The sequence below is a fragment of the Stenella coeruleoalba genome, assembly GCF_951394435.1.
Source record: "Stenella coeruleoalba genome assembly, chromosome: 8".
In the NCBI taxonomy this organism is placed as follows: domain Eukaryota; kingdom Metazoa; phylum Chordata; class Mammalia; order Artiodactyla; family Delphinidae; genus Stenella; species Stenella coeruleoalba.
In genome coordinates this window covers 40,839,078-40,855,063 of record NC_137154.1, presented here as the reverse complement: position 1 = coordinate 40,855,063, position 15,986 = coordinate 40,839,078, and the positions used below count along the sequence as shown (strand labels likewise).

Sequence of the window (15,986 nt, the reverse complement as noted above, 5' to 3'; positions counted from 1 at the left end):
GTAATTTATATAGAATTTATATATTCTATTAATATAATTTTGGTTTGTTAGCAAATTTGCTGTATTTATTTATTTATTTATTTTTGCGGTATGTGGGCCTCTCACTGTTGTGGCCTCTCCCATTGCGGAGCACAGGCTCCGGACGCGCAGGCTCAGCGGCCATGGCTCATGGGCCCAGCCACTCCGCGGCATGTGGGATCTTCCCAGACCGGGGCACGAACCCGTGTCCCCTGCATCGGCAGGAGGACTCTCAACCACTGCGCCACCAGGGAAGCCCTGCTGAATTTATTTTAAAAGATGTATATTTTTCTTGCTACCTGAATATCAACCGTACTGGTTGACTGGGGGTGTGAGAATAAAGTCTTGTTAAGGATTTCTCAAATAGTAGAGAAATTCTTTGAGTTGAAATGACAGAGTAATTTCACTGATACTTCTTTGTAAAAATTATTTTGAGTTAGACTGTGCTTATTAAAAAACCTCAAGATAATTTTAACAAAGCTCAGTGGTTGTTCTTTCAACAGTTAAATGTATACTTTTCTTTTTAATATGATCAGGGAGATGAAGAAGCAAATCTTGGTTTGCCCATCAGTCCCTTCATGGATCGTTCTTCTCCTCAACTAGCAAAACTCCAGGAATCTTTTATCACTCACATAGTGGGTCCCCTGTGTAACTCCTATGATGCTGCTGGTTTGCTACCGGGTCAGTGGATAGAAGCAGAAGAGGATGATGATACTGAAAGTTGTTATGATGAAGAAGATGGTGAAGAATTAGATACAGAGGATGAAGAAATAGAAGACAACCTAAATCCTAGTAAGATATAAGGATACTGTCATTTCTTTAATGTTATTAATTACCTGCAAATGTCCATTTAATTTGGATTTGTTTTTAAGATACAGATTCAGTAGTTATATCTTAAGTAAGTACTATCTAAATGTTCAGCCTGAATAGTCTCCTTTTGAGTAACTACTGCTTGGGTACCACGCAAATGCTGTCACACAACAAGCATTCTTAGTTAAAGTAGCATCTCTGGAAGTGCTGTCCTCCAGCCAGTGCACTTCAGCAGTCTCTACCTGTGCACACATGATGGGGCTGTCGCCAAATCTGAACTTACGTGAGCTGGCTGGTCCTAGTGGCTAGTCCTCCTTTGCCTAACCCCTCTTCACACCACCCTCCCCTGTTAACATGCCCTTCATACAGACTTGGGAAATAGTTCATTCAACACAGTTGGGAGAGGAGGAAAATACACATTATCTGACTCTAAGAGGAAAACCAAGTTTTGTGGCATTATGGCTTTGAACTACCAAACCGTAATGCATAGTTTTTCCATATAAATCAGTGAGTATAAATGGAAGATGAAAAAGACATTTGTCATCTTTGTAACTAAAAATGAAATCAGTTATTTGCTTTTTAAAGTAGGATTTAAATTATATCTAGCTAATTTTTTTGTTTGTTTCCCAAGCATGCTATAAATCAGAACAGATAAGACAGCTTGAAACAAGATAACAAAGTACTACCCCCACCCTACCTTGTATTCAGGAGTAGCATAGTGAAGAGTAATCTTATGGCATTTTGGCATTACCATCTGATGTCATCTTGGGAAAGTTGATTGGCTTCTAAAAATTATTTGTACTCACCAAAATTTTGATAATTGTGTTTAATTCAATACATTAGAAAAAATCCCTAAAAAGGATGGTTTTTAACTTTGCATTGTTATTTATCATCAGTACCATCCTCCCTTCTCCTTGAAACTCCCACCCCACCCCATCTTCCCTAATTCCCTCTCTTCTTTATTTTTATCCAGTAACACTTAACACCATCTAACACACAAGTGTCTTGCTTCTTTGCTTATCTTGGTTTTCCCACTAGAAAGAGAGCCCCATGGTGCAAGGATTATTTTAATCTTATTATAACTATAACCCCAGTGCTTAGATAAATGCCTGGAATGTATCAAGCACTCAGATACTTATTGAATGATTGAATCATATTGCTATGATTAGAATACACATGTGTTAAATTTCACAGAACCACAAAGAAGGAAAGGCAGACGGCGAATATTTTGTCAGCTAATGCACCATCTCACCGAAAACCACAAGATATGGAAGGAAATCATAGAGGAAGAAGAGAAATGTAAAGCTGATGGGAATAAACTACAGGTGGAGAATTCTTCCTTACCTCAAGGAGATGAGATTCAGGTCATTGAAGAAGCAGATGAAGAGGAAGAGAGACAGTTGGAATAAAAGAAAAGGCATATTGAAGAAGCCCTGAGGGCCGTGCTCAGTGCCGACGTCACTGCCTAGTGCTCACCACGCTGGCTTGGAACCGACTGCACCTAGGTGGACAGGCGCTAACACTGTGAGAGGATCCCTGCTGTGCCGGCAGTTTCCCACTCCCATGCACTTTCACCACACGGACTAAAAGTATCCTTGGAGCTTGGTTTCAGTTGACTTGTGTTGCCAAGCCCTTACTTAATGTCTTTACTGGTGTATAAATATTAATACTTTGTCATAATACTGCTTTGCTGGCTAGAAGGCTCTTATTTTTCATGAGGGGGGAGCTATAACTAAAAACTCAAGTGACTCACTTTAGTTTCCTAAGTGGCCAGAACCTTTTCCTTTCTTGAAGACAGGATTAAAAAACAACAACAAAAAATGGGAATTCCCTGGCGGTCCAGTGGTTAGGACTCGGAACTTTCGCTGCCATGAATCCCTAGTAGAGTTCAATTCCTCATCAGGGAACTAAGATCCTGCAAGCTGAGCAGCACAGCTGAAAAAAAACCCAAAAACAAAAAACGCCACCAAAAAACATGATTCATATTGTACTTCCAAATGTGTCTTTTATGTCTTTGAATGTTTGGGGGGGGAATGTCTGTGCCTATCTATAAAAAAGAAATCCAGCGTTGCCTTTCTGAGGGATCTGTTCAATGCAGTATACCGTTCAGTGCTGTTCTCCAGCTAGGTTTATCCATGAAGGACTGAGTAACCTTTGTTATATTTAACAAAATCCAGGTGCATCAATTTTTGATGCTTTTTACTGTTTTTTTTTTTAATCTACTATGTGTGTGTTCTTTCTGCTCAGAGCATTCAGGTTTGCCGTGGACATCAGAAGTCTGAATTCCAGTCTTACTGACTTTATATCCCATGGTTGAATTTTAAAGCTGTTTAGGTTTAACAATGAAGGAATTTTATTCTTTAGTCAAAACTGTTCTTATTTTAACTCTTGCTCAGGATTAGTATTTTTAAACATTTATTTTAATATAAACACAGCACAGATTTGTAAGAAAAAAAAATGTCCTAATATCAATGTTAACCTTTTATGAAATGAGCATTATTCTCTCTTCTTAAATTTGAGACTAATTAAAGCCAAGGAAAAGGAGATGTCTGTCTTTCGCCTTAATACAAAAATCAAATGCAATTAATCCTATCAAAGATAAAGAACAAATGAAATAGCATGAGCTCTAAAGGTCACATACATTGAATAAATAATTGAATATGTGCTTAATCTTTAGATCCATATCTTGGGTGTTGTGTGTTACTGTAAAACTGATGCTCATCTTTCTGTTAGTTTCCTTCTGCCTTGAGACTACATGAAATGACCTATGACTACTCAATACTTCTAGAGCTCAACTGCAAGTCTAGTTTCTGAGATAAAGTAAATGGTGGGAGTACTTATTTAATTTTTATATTTTAAAAACCTAAATATTTTAGTAAATCATTTTACACAAAAGCACATTAAGATAATTACAAAGAAAATGGGCCATATTTACAATGTTTATAAACTTGTTAGGGTCCAGATATATACCCTAGTTGTGAAAATTTTTTTGAAGATATAAAATGCAGCCAGAATGACAGCAAGACGGTAGACAATATTTTCCATTATTTTTGGAGACTGTATTATATTTTGGATCTGTGCAGCTCTTATGAAGCTTTTTCAGTTTTCCAAGGTAATTCTTTTTTAAATTAATTTTTACTGTATAGTTGATTTACAATGTTGTGTTATAGTTTCTGCTGTACAGCAAAGTGAATCAGTTATACATATACATATACCCACTCTTTTAGATTCTGTTCCCATATAGTTCATTACAGAGTATTGAGTAGACTTCCCTATGCAAGGTAATTCCTTTAAAATATGTCAGCAGGCAATTTCTTACCTACCTAGATTATTTAGCTTATCTGAAAGATATCAATTAAAGATCTACATAAGTGTTGAAAGTTTTGATCCTGTATAGTATCATAATATTTAATGAATCACTAAGCTTTATTTATTAGATACGGTGAGTGCTAGCTCCTTCCTACTACTTTTGCTACCATTGCCACATCACTGTAAACTGGCCTCTCATTACTGAGTGATAAAATTTTAACTAATTTATTGAGTTTGCCCTTATAATGTCTATATCCTGTGCTTGTCGTTCTCTTGAGTACATTTTACATCCTGCAGAAGTATATTTCTGCTATTGCAAACTACATATATATATATAAATTCACACACATGCATGTGTGCATAATGACTCAAATTTCCTTACTTTCTATTTTATTAAAATTTTGTATTGGGTTTAGTGTATATTTTTATTTTCTCAAAAGAAGCATGTTTTTATTCTGTTAAAAATGCTATTACTGAAAATTCACTTAAGTAATTTAACCCTGAAATTATTTAGCCTTTACAAAATAATTGGCATATATTAAAATAACCCAAACACTAAAAAGTATTCTTGCTGAAACTTAAATTCATAAATTGTAAGAAATGAATGTGAGTGTATGTTAAGTATAAACAGTACTATTAGATGGAATCTTACTTGAGAAATTGTGGAAAGTCATATTGCAGATCCTATTTTGGTTATTACTGAATCAGATTAATTTTCTAATTAGAATCATTTTCATCATGAATTTGCTGTTGTTTTAAGTCACTGGTCTTAGAAATAATCTTGTAGTGCTATAATATCTGTGTGCTTACTGACATTTTTCTCCATAAAAGTCTACTTTTTAAAGTTATTTCATGATTTGAAGGCTGTTTCCTGCTATTCTCACTCTGCTGGTGCTGTTGGATTTTTCTACTTATTTTTACAAGAATCCTAGGAATTCTGGCACTGCTTAGGTTTCTGTCTATATTGCATGATCTCATAGGAACAACCTTCACAATAGAGACGAATAGAATGAACTCTGGTTTCTTCACTGTAATTGCCAAGCCAGTCAGCAGCTCTAGAGGGTGTGTGGGGATGACTGGTGTATGGAGCAGGGATGAAAGCTTCCCAGAGACTTTAATGCTGAGAACTGAAGACTTAATGAGTTAGCTTGGAGATGATGGCTTGGCTTGTGACCAGAGAATAACAGCATGTGTAGAGGCCAGGAGAAAAAGCATCCCACCTTGGAGGAGCCGAAAGAGATTTAGGATGGCTGACACTTAGAGTGCAAAAAGAGGGGATGGTAGAGAGAGAGAGGTTAATGAAGGGACTTGTAAAGCATGACATGCCACTTAAACTTTATTCCAAAAGGAAATGAGGAAAAATTGAAAGAGTTTTAATATGAAAGTGACATAATTAGATTCACATTTTATGAGGATCATTCAAATAACGTATCATGTTGAGTGGAAGAGTAAGATTAGACATGGGGAGACCTCAGTGCTCTAGGATAGATTGTAGGACAACAGGAAAGTGAACGGACTTGAGATTTAAGGTATACAATAGAATCAATTTACCCTGATTAACTGGGTATGGTGGTAAGAAAGAGATGATGACCTTTCACAGCCTCCTCACCTGGGAAGCTTCCTAAACCTGATGTGCAGGCCACAAACCAGACCAATCTAATCAGAACGTGGAAAAGAGGGTGGAAGTTGGGTATCAGCATTTTGCAAAAGTCCCTTGAGATTCCAGTGAGCATCCAAGGTTGAGAACCAATGTATTAGAAGTCCCTGAGGGGCAGGCATGAGTGAGGGCCACGCAGACTGCCTTACTCTGCCTCCCACTCCATCCTCCATCACCTACTCCTCAGGTGCCTCCTCCCTGTCTTAGGGCTGCTGCTGAAGCTCCAGTCAGGCCACACCCCTTAACTGCTTTCCCCTATATTTGCTATCCCCTCCCTGTTGATGGCCCTAATGGATTCTGCAGGTTAAACATTCACAGCTGGGAATTCCCTAGTGGTCCAGTGGCTGCCTTTCCATTGCAGGGGGCAGGGGTTCGATCCCTGGTGGGGAATCCCACAAGCCCCATGGTGCAGCCAGAAAAAAACAAACAACCTTCACAGCCATGTCTAGCTGCCCTGAGATTAGCCTGTCAGACAATGGCAGAAACCGCTCTTACTCCTGATTCTAATGGAATAATTTACAGTAAATGGTCTCCCTTCCCCCACCAAGGAGCCCAGTCTCCTTAGACAAATGGAGGTGAGCAAGGGCTGCCTCTAATGGGATGCAGGAGCAGAAATGAGCTGTCCAAATGGAGTGGCTGTCACAGCAGCTGCTGTATTAAGTGAGAGACACTGAAGGCTTCAAATCCTTCTTGTAAACTAACCACTCCTGGTGAGAGATGCAGCCAAGAGTCGTACAGAACCCAGGCTACAGGCTCCAGGGTGGGATTTCCAATTAGAAAGGGCCACAGGGGAGGTGACTAGGGGGTGGGGGTCCCCCTCTTCCCTGTTGACTTCCTACATCCTTCTTCCTCCTCCCCTTCTTCCCACCCCTTCACACCCTCACCCCTGCTCTGCCCTAGTGTTTGAAAGGATTCCTTGGAGCCTTATTCCTACTCACTTTAAGAGAGAAGTTCCGTTCCAAACCCTTGCTCTGGGCTCAGGTGTCCTCCACTAGTGTATGGGGGGAGCCGAGATTAAGATGCCTGATACCACCTGGCACTGGTGCCTTCCTGGGAACCACGACTCTGAGGACTCACTGATCAAGGAACATTTTCCATGCCCATAAACTTTTCCATCAAGAGAGATGCTGCTCAGCATTGATTATCCATTATTAATTCCCTCATTCAATAAATATTTATTTTCAACACAAACAAGGTGAATCCCATGTTTCTTCTACAAGTTGTGTACAGCCCAGCAGCAGAGAGAAATATGTGCACATGGCGGGACACTCACTGGAGCTGTAGCTCAGATGCCACAGAGGTGGCACTGACAAGATCTCCTTGTCAATATGCTCAAGTTCATGTTCATTTGGTCATTGGTGACCACATAAGTTGCAGTATGCAAGGAGGAGACTTCTGGAAGGAAAGAGAATTAGACTGTGGCCATTCCCTTGGTTGATGTTAACTAGACTTATGGTGGTGATCATTTTGCACTATATACAAATATCTAATCATCGTGTTGTACACGTGAAACTAATTAATATATCAATTATATCTATTAAAAAAAAACCTTAGTAAGTGGTGAGGGGAGACCAGCATGGTAGACAGACACTTTTCGCTTACAGCTAATTTCTAGACTCCACCTGCTGGCAGACATAGGACACTCCTCAACGTACTGCTAACACTGTGTACATTGATTCAGAAATGGGCGGGACAGAGCTTGCCTGTGAAGGTCCCCCCAACGCCTACAGTTGAGCTTGGCAGGACAAAGGTAGATAGTAATACCTGCAATGCCTTAACCTTCTGAAGTCAACACTAAGACAATTTAAGGATTGAATGGGAGGTAGAAGATAGGTTTGATGGCCTACCTCCCCTTTCTGGGAAAATTTCTATCTCCATGTGGTTTAGACGACCTTGTTGGAACCACAAGGGTCTGACCCACCCCTCAGGCCAGAGTTGATTGATCCAAGAATTTACACCGAACCCAAGTTCCAACCCATAGACTAAGCTTAGTCCGCCACATTCCTCCTAAGAATTTGAACTAGTAAACTAAGAAACCAAGATTAAGAACCACACTATCAGATAGTAGAGATATTGGACTTAAAAGGTCATTACAATGGATCAAATTTTTGTGTTCCCCCAAGTTCATATGTTGAAACCTAATCCCCAATGTGACAGTGTTTGGAGGTGGGGCCTTTGGTTGGTAATTAGGCCAAGAGGGCAGTTATGCAAGGGAGGATTAACATTAGAAATTGAATAATGGGAAATTCCCTGACGGTCCAGTGGTTAGAACTCAGCGCTTTCACTGCCCTGGGCCCAGGTTCAATCCCTGGTCAGAGAACTCAGGTCTCATAAGCCACATGGCACACCCCCAAAAAATTTTTTTTGATTAATGTAATTAAACACATTAACCAATTAAAGGAGAAAAAAAGAATTATTATCTCAATGGATGCAAAAAATAATAAAAGTCACTCATTTAAGAAACAAAAGAGGAATGAAAGAAGGATGGATGCATGGGAGGGAAAAAAAGAGATAAACCTAGAATATAGGGAACTTAGGTTTGTGGGGTATGCACAAAAGAAATAACAGTCGATGACATATTTAACGATGAAATGTTAGTCATTCCCTTAAACAGACAAGAATGCTCACTATTATCACTTTTCGTCAACATGCTACTGGAGGTTCTAACCACAGTGGTAAGAAATAAAAGCCATAATTGGAAAGGGAGAAACAAAATGGTCGTTATTTATAGACGATATTATTGTCTAATGGAAAATCCCAAAGAATTGAGAAAAAATTATATTTTTCAAAATAGAAAGTTTAGCACTATTGTCATATGCTATCAATACACAAATTTCTACTGCATTTTCAGAGAACAGCATCAAATTCTGCTGTCACCAATTTTAGCTTAGAAATGATCCCCAAGTTCAGGGTCCCAGGCACACTTTAATTCTCTTGAGTCTTCACACATAGTCAAAATCCCCTGCTGGGGGCTCCCTGCTTGTTTTTAAAGGAAAGTTTTTAAAGAGGATATTCACAGTTAAACGTCATCAGGAAGACAGACAGTGTAAGTGCCATCCAGCTGCTAACACTTTGTCTCAGTCTATTTTCCCTTAATAGCCCTTTCAATACTATCAGCCTAAATGAAGACAAAGAAGATCCAAAAAGATATAAAATATCCACCACTAGAAGAGTTAGTATGATTCATTGCATTTAAATTCAAATAACTGCTTTTGGAAAAGGATAAATGGAGAAGGGCTGGTTTAATCAGCCCTCTAATGATAATAGCCCTGGAAGCTGTTGTCAATTACCTATGTTTCTCTGGTTAAGAAAAAGAAAAAAGGCAAAGGGTGTCATAAATTGCATTCGTCAGAATATACTGTCTGCATCCACCCCATTCTGAAATAGCCAGATAAAATAAATGGAACATTGGTAAATTAGAAGTCCAGAGAAGAGTGATAAGAGCCAAATCAGATAAAGAACGTATGATAACTACCCTGAACTTGGTGTTTATTTTTCCCATCTAGGACTTTACACTTTTACTACATAAGTATGTTTCTATTACAAACAGATGCACTTTTTAAACTTTAAATAAAGAGCACCATACTTCACACCTTCTTTGCAAGTTTCTTCTTGCAAAAAATTTTTTAGGCTTATTCATGTTTACATGTGTAGCTCTATTTCATTCATTTAAATTTCTGAATTGTATTACATTGTACTTATCCATTTCCTCTTGAGGGACATTTAAAGATTTTTTAATATATGCTATTGTAATAAACATTGAACTTAAAGGGAAATTTTAAAACATACAAATCCTATGACCCATCTTCAGAGCTTTTGACTTAGTAGGTCAAAGACAACCATATAAAAACCACCACTACCACCTGTGATTCTAATGTTCACGTCAGTTTTTCAACCATTGAAGGTTGACCCCATCTCCACTCACCACCTCTCTCCCTACACCACTTTACAATTAAGTCCCTGGAAGTTTACAAAGTCCCTAGAAGTTTGGACATGCTCAAGGTCAGAGAAAGATTCATGGATTTTGCAGCCATCATGTGCTAAACTTTAGATAGGTCCTGTGGATATAAAATAATAAAGAAAACAGAAAAAACCCTGCCTTCCTTGAGCTTATCATCTAGACCAGCGCTTTTCAAACTTTTATGTGCATATGAATCACCTGGGGATCTTAAGGCATAGATGCTGATTCACAAATCTAGGTGGGCCCGAGATTCTGCATTACTAATCAGCTCCCAGGTAATGCTGCTGGCCCATGGACCAGACTTTGCATGGCAAGGAGTGGAACAGCTTCAAGGCTGAGACTAGAATGCAGGTTTCCTGACTCTGATAACCTGAAGCCAGGGTCTGATTCCCTAAGCAGCTCCCCAAAGACAAATTTACTGGTTACCTGAGGGTGAATATTCTGCAAGCGTTTGATGGAATTCCTTTCAAGACCAAAATTAAGGAAACAAAAAGAGAAATAAATTTAAAAAAAGAACCTATGATATTTTAGCCTGGAGAAGCAAAGACTCACAGGGGAACCCAAGTGAAAGCTTTCTTTCAATGTTTGAAGTGGGGGCCACATATTTAAATACCTACAAGACCAGATAGAACATTCAAATTAATGTGGACTTCGTGTAGTACACATGTATATATCACGTAAAAAGCCACAACTCAGCTCTAATTGTTTTTTGCTAGTCAAAAGGCCAGCCCAGCATTTATGGAATATCATATTTTTTAAAAAGAAACGCTGAAAATATGGATTTTACAAGAAATTTAGATTGTTTTTAAATGTCAACTTTTATTTTTTAAATTAAACCTAAATATTCTGGAACCAATACCTATGTGGTTTCCCCCACATCACAAACGAGCAATTCTCCGACAGCAACTGGGTGTCCTACAAGTCAACTCTATTCTGACACTATTTACCCAGAGATAGCATCAGATTCCACAAGGGCTCAGTCCCACAAGACGGCCCCCACTCAAATACCAGCCTCAAGTCCATGTTGTTCTGACCAACTGGCTATAAATCAGAGGCTCCTGCTACCCTCTCTTTGGGTTCAATTAATTTGCTAAACCAGCTCACAGAATTTAGAAAATCAATTTACTCACCAGATGAGTGGTTTATTACCGAGGATATTAAAGCACAGGAATCAACAGCCAGATGGAGATTCACAGGGTGAGGCTGAGAACAAAGAAACTTCAGTCCTCTTGGAGTTTGGAGCCCAGCACGGCGGCACGTAGAGGCATTCTGCTTCACCAACCTGGAAGCTCTCTGAAACCCCTCCTTTTGGATTTTAATGATGGCTTCACTACACAGGCATGGTTGATTAAATCCTTAGGCATTGGTGATTAATTCAACCTCCAGAACTTTTCTTCTCCTCCTGGGTAATCAGGGAGTGGGGTTGAAAGTTCCAACCCTCTAATCAAGGTGGTTCCCCTGATAACCAGCCCCATCCTTACTTACTTTCCAAAATCACCTCATTAACATAAACCCAACTGTTGTGGAAAGAGGCTTGTTACGAATAACAAGGCACCCATTTCACTTCTATGGCTCTGAAGCATTTTTTCAGGAATTGAGGACAAGAGACAAAATACTGTAACAAAACATGCTCCATTGGTCTTACAGTTTAGGAAACTCCCAAGGGTTTGGGAACTGTGAGCCAGGAACTGTGGATGAAGACCAAATATATTTATTGTGAATTTTTATGAGTCAGGAATTTAGAAATGTCTTGTCTGAGCAGTTCTAGCTCAGGATCTCTCTCATGAGGTCACAATCCGATGCTAGCTGGGTCTGCAGTCATCTTAAGGTTTGAGAAGAATCTACTTCCAAGGTGGCTCACTCACGTGGTTGGCAAGTTGATCTGGGCAACTGGTGGGAGGCCTCACTTTCTCTCCATGTGGGCCTCTCCACAGGACTGCTTGAGTGTCATCATGACATGGTGACAGGTTTCCCCAGTCAGGGAGACCAAGGTGAAAAGCTGCAACGCTTTTAGACAAGCCTTAGAATTCACGCACCACCACTTTCATCGCATGCTATTCATTATACAAACTAGCTGTGATTAACAAGTTTGTGTGTACCAGGTGAGGATAATTAAGGGTATTTTTGGAGGCTGGCTATCACAGGCTGTACGTTGCTTTTCCTTGTTTTTGTTTTGTTTTGTTTAGCGTGATTTATCCTGGAGATCTCTCCATATCGCTACATAGAAAATTCCTAACTCTTTAGAAAGCTGTAAAATATTCTATGGCAGAATATACTATTCCTCTATTGATAGATATGTATTGTTACATTGACTTTTTTGCTTCGTTTTGCTATTAGAAATAACACATCAGAGAATAACAACCTGGCACTTATGTCTCTTCATAAGTGTTCAAGTGTATCTGCAGGAGAAATTCCTAAGAATTAGAACTGTTCAGTCAAAAGGTGAATACATCTATTATTTGATAGATAATGCCAAATTCCCTTCCGTAGTAAATGTGTGTAAATTTGTACTTTCATCACCCATGTATGAAAGTGCATGTTTCAGCACAACCTTCTCAATAGTGATTACAGTCAAGTTCTAGGATTTTTGCCAATACAATAGATGAGATATGTTATCTTAGTAAAGTTTACATGTGCATTTCTTTTCTTGATTAAGGTTTAGTTATCTTTTTAGATGTTTACAATGTGGTGTATGTTATGTGAACTGTCATAACTGGACTTTTGACCAATGTTTTCTAATGCATTATTAAGACTTTTTCTCCTGTGTTCTTGTATTAAGGAGATTAGCCATTTGTTTGCAATAAGATTTGCGTATTTCTTCCCAGGTTGTTTCCACTTATAGTGTTGTTTGCCTTGTAGAGGATTTATGTTGTTTTTATGTTGTGTTTTATGTTTCTATAGTATATCCTGCAATAGAATATTGTACAGCTATATAAAGAATAAGGAAGTTTTCTATGTAGCAATATAGAGAGATCTCCAGGATAAATCATATTAAACAGAACAAAAAAAGAGTTTACAGAATGTAAACAAAGAATCTTAAAATTTGTATGGAGACACAAAAGACCCCGAATAGCCAAAGCAGTTTTTAGGGTAAAAAAATGGAGCTGGAGGAATCAGACTCCCTGACTTCAGACTATACTACAAAGCTACAGTAATCAAGACAATATGGTATTAGCACAAAAACAGAAATATAGATCAATGGAACAGGATAGAAAGCCCAGAGATAAACCCATGCACCTAAGGTCAACTAATCTATAATAAAGGAGGCAAGGATATACAATGGAGAAAAGACAGTCTCTTCAATAAGTGGTGCTGGGAAAACTGGACAGCTACATGTAAAAGAATGAAATTAGAACACTCCCTAACACCATACACAAAAATAAACTCAAAATGGATTTGGGACCTAAAGGTAAGACTGGACACCATAAAACTCTTAGAGGAAAACATAGGAAGAACACTCTTTGACATAAATCACAGCAAGATCTTTTTTTGATCCACCTCCTACAGTAATGGAAATAAAAACAATAAACAAATGGGACCTAATGAAACTTCAAAGCTTTTGCACAGCAAAGGAAACTACAAACAAGACGAAAAGACAACCCTCAGAATGGGAGAAAATATTTGCAAACGAATCAATGGACAAAGGATTAATCACCAAAATATATAAACAGCTCATGCAGTTCAATATTAAAAAAACAAACAACCCAATCCAAAAACGGGCAGACATTTCTAAATAGACATTTCTCCAAAGAAGACATACAGATGGCCAAGATGCACATGAAAAGCTGCTCAACATCACTGATTATTAGAGAAATGCAAATCAAAACTACGAGGTATCACCTCACAGCAGTTGGAATGGGCATCATCAGAAAATCTACAAGCAACAAATGCTGGAGAGGGTGTGGAGAAAAGGGAACCATCTTGCACTGTTGGTGGGAATGTAAATTGATACAGCCACTATGGACAACAGTATGGAGGTTCCTCAAAAAACTAAAAATAGAATTACCACATGACCCAGCCATCCCACTACTGGGCATATACCCAGAGAAAACCATAATTCAAAAAGACACATGCACCCCAATGTTCATTGCAGCACTATTTACAATAGCCAGGTCGTGGAAGCAACCTAAATGCCCATCGACAGATGAATAGATAAAGAAGATGTGGTACATATATACAATGGAGTATTACTCAGCCATAAAAAGGAACGAAATTGGGTCATTTGTTGAGACGTGGATGGATCTAGAGACAGTCATACAGAATGAAGTAAGTCAGAAAGAGAAAAACAAATATTGTATATTAACGCATATATGTGGAACCTAGAAAAATGGTACAGATGAACCGGTTTGCAGGGCAGAAACAGACACAGATGTAGAGATCAAGCATATGGACACCAAGGGGGGAAAGTGGCGGGGAGGGTGGGGGGGGTGGGATGAATTGGGAGATTGGGATTGACATATATACACTAACATGTATAAAATGGATAACTAATAAGAACCTGCTGTATAAAAAAATAAAATAAAATTCAAAAATTCAAAAAAAAAATAATGTAAACAAAGGACGTTGCAGCCATTCAACCTTCAGCCACTGCAGCAGTTTGCCCTCACCTGCACAGCGCACCCTGAGGGGGTTCAGGATGGAGAGAAAACAGGATACTGGCCATAGATAGTTAACGTACATGTCAAAGGAAGAATTTAAATAAGCCCAGACTCTTGCATCTTCTCATACACAGAAAAGTGCTAAATTCATTAACTTGGGATGTCTGGTTTTTCCTTAATTAGCAGTAATATTGATATTTTGATGTTCGACTACCTTTTTTTTTTTTTTTGCAAAAACTCCTATATATCCTGACTCCTCCCTTAGGATGTATCCCAGGCTTAAATCCTCATAATGTCCCTAAATAAAGCATAATCCTCAACTTTTAGTTGTGCATTTTTTTTCAGTCGACAGTAGTATATCAAGGCATATGCTATGAGATATGGGTTCAAATTTTTAACTGGTTTCAAATAACTGAAGAGAACTCCCAATACCATTTATTAAAAGTTCCATCTTTGTTCCACAGACTTGATGTTCTTCTATGTATTTGAATTTATTTCTGACTTTCTTTTCAATTCTATTTGTCGGTCTGTTCATGCCATTATTACAATATTCTAATTATTCAAATTCTATAGTATATTTCAATACCTGATGGGGCTAAAACCCCCATACAGCTATTTTTTTGTGGCTATTCTTTTACTTTTCATGTAAATTTTAGAAACAGCTTGTCTGGTCTTATGGGGAAAAATACCTGATCTCATTAAATTCATACCTTAGCCAAGGGAGAACCAACATCTTTGTGTTGTCTTCTTATCCAAGAACATATCTATCCATTTGTCAAAGTCTCCTTTTGGCTCTGTAGGGGAGCAGAATTTGCCACCCTAAAATATGTCTCTACAGCATATTGCTTTAGCCTGGTTATTTTCTGAGAAAAGGCAGACTTTACATATTATTTAATTTTTGTTTGATTTTCTGTTACTCTCTGTCAATTAAATTCTTAGATCAGCCAGAGGAACTTTGAAATGAAAAGGAAAATTTCTTCCTCCTCTACAGCTCCTTCAAGAATGTTTTAATGTTTTCCCCACTCATCTATTTCTATTGATTTTGTAAAAAGGTACTTTCTCTTCCATGTATCTAATGGTTGCTGTACATATAATAACTATTGATTTTTTGTATTTTAATTTTATATCCTATTACTTTATTAAATTATCTATTTATTCTCATGGGCTGTACGGGAATATAGTCATATTTTCTGCAAATAAAAAGTTTTACTCTTTTCAAGTCTTGCAATCTAATGTTGTCATTGTGCTAGCTAATACCTTTAATACAAGAAAACAGTATGGGGAAAGTGGACTCATTTTCTTGTTCTTAACTTTAAGGGGATACCTCCACTATTTTCACATCAGTTTTGGAATGTGTATATATAATACACATTATATATACACATATTTACATATGTACACATTGTATGTTTTAGAGGTGTATATATACATGTATTCATTCTATCAATTTGTATTTTATTAAATGTTGAATTTTGTCAAATGCCTTTTTAACATCTATGAGCTTGTCCATATGAGTTTTCTCTGTAAATGATTAATGTTTTCTAATACTGAACCATTCACATATTCCTGGAATAAACTCTACTTGATCATAATGTATTAATTTTTAAATGTAGTGTTGGATCTTTTTTTTTTT

At 37.9% G+C, this 15,986-nt stretch overlaps 1 protein-coding gene across 2 annotated transcripts in view; it reads left to right on the top strand.

Annotated features, from left to right (window-relative positions):
* PDE3B (phosphodiesterase 3B) overlaps positions 1 to 4,440 on the top strand; it is a 176,889-nt gene extending 172,449 nt beyond the window's left edge. For both annotated transcript variants that reach the window (XM_079930304.1, XM_079930303.1), the window contains 2 exons: positions 555 to 810; positions 2,023 to 4,440. In XM_079930304.1, coding sequence (XP_079786430.1) covers positions 555 to 810; positions 2,023 to 2,237 — 471 coding nt within the window. In that variant the 3' untranslated portion in view covers positions 2,238 to 4,440. The remainder of the gene's footprint in view (positions 1 to 554; positions 811 to 2,022) is intronic.
* Positions 4,441 to 15,986: the final 11,546 nt, after the last annotated feature.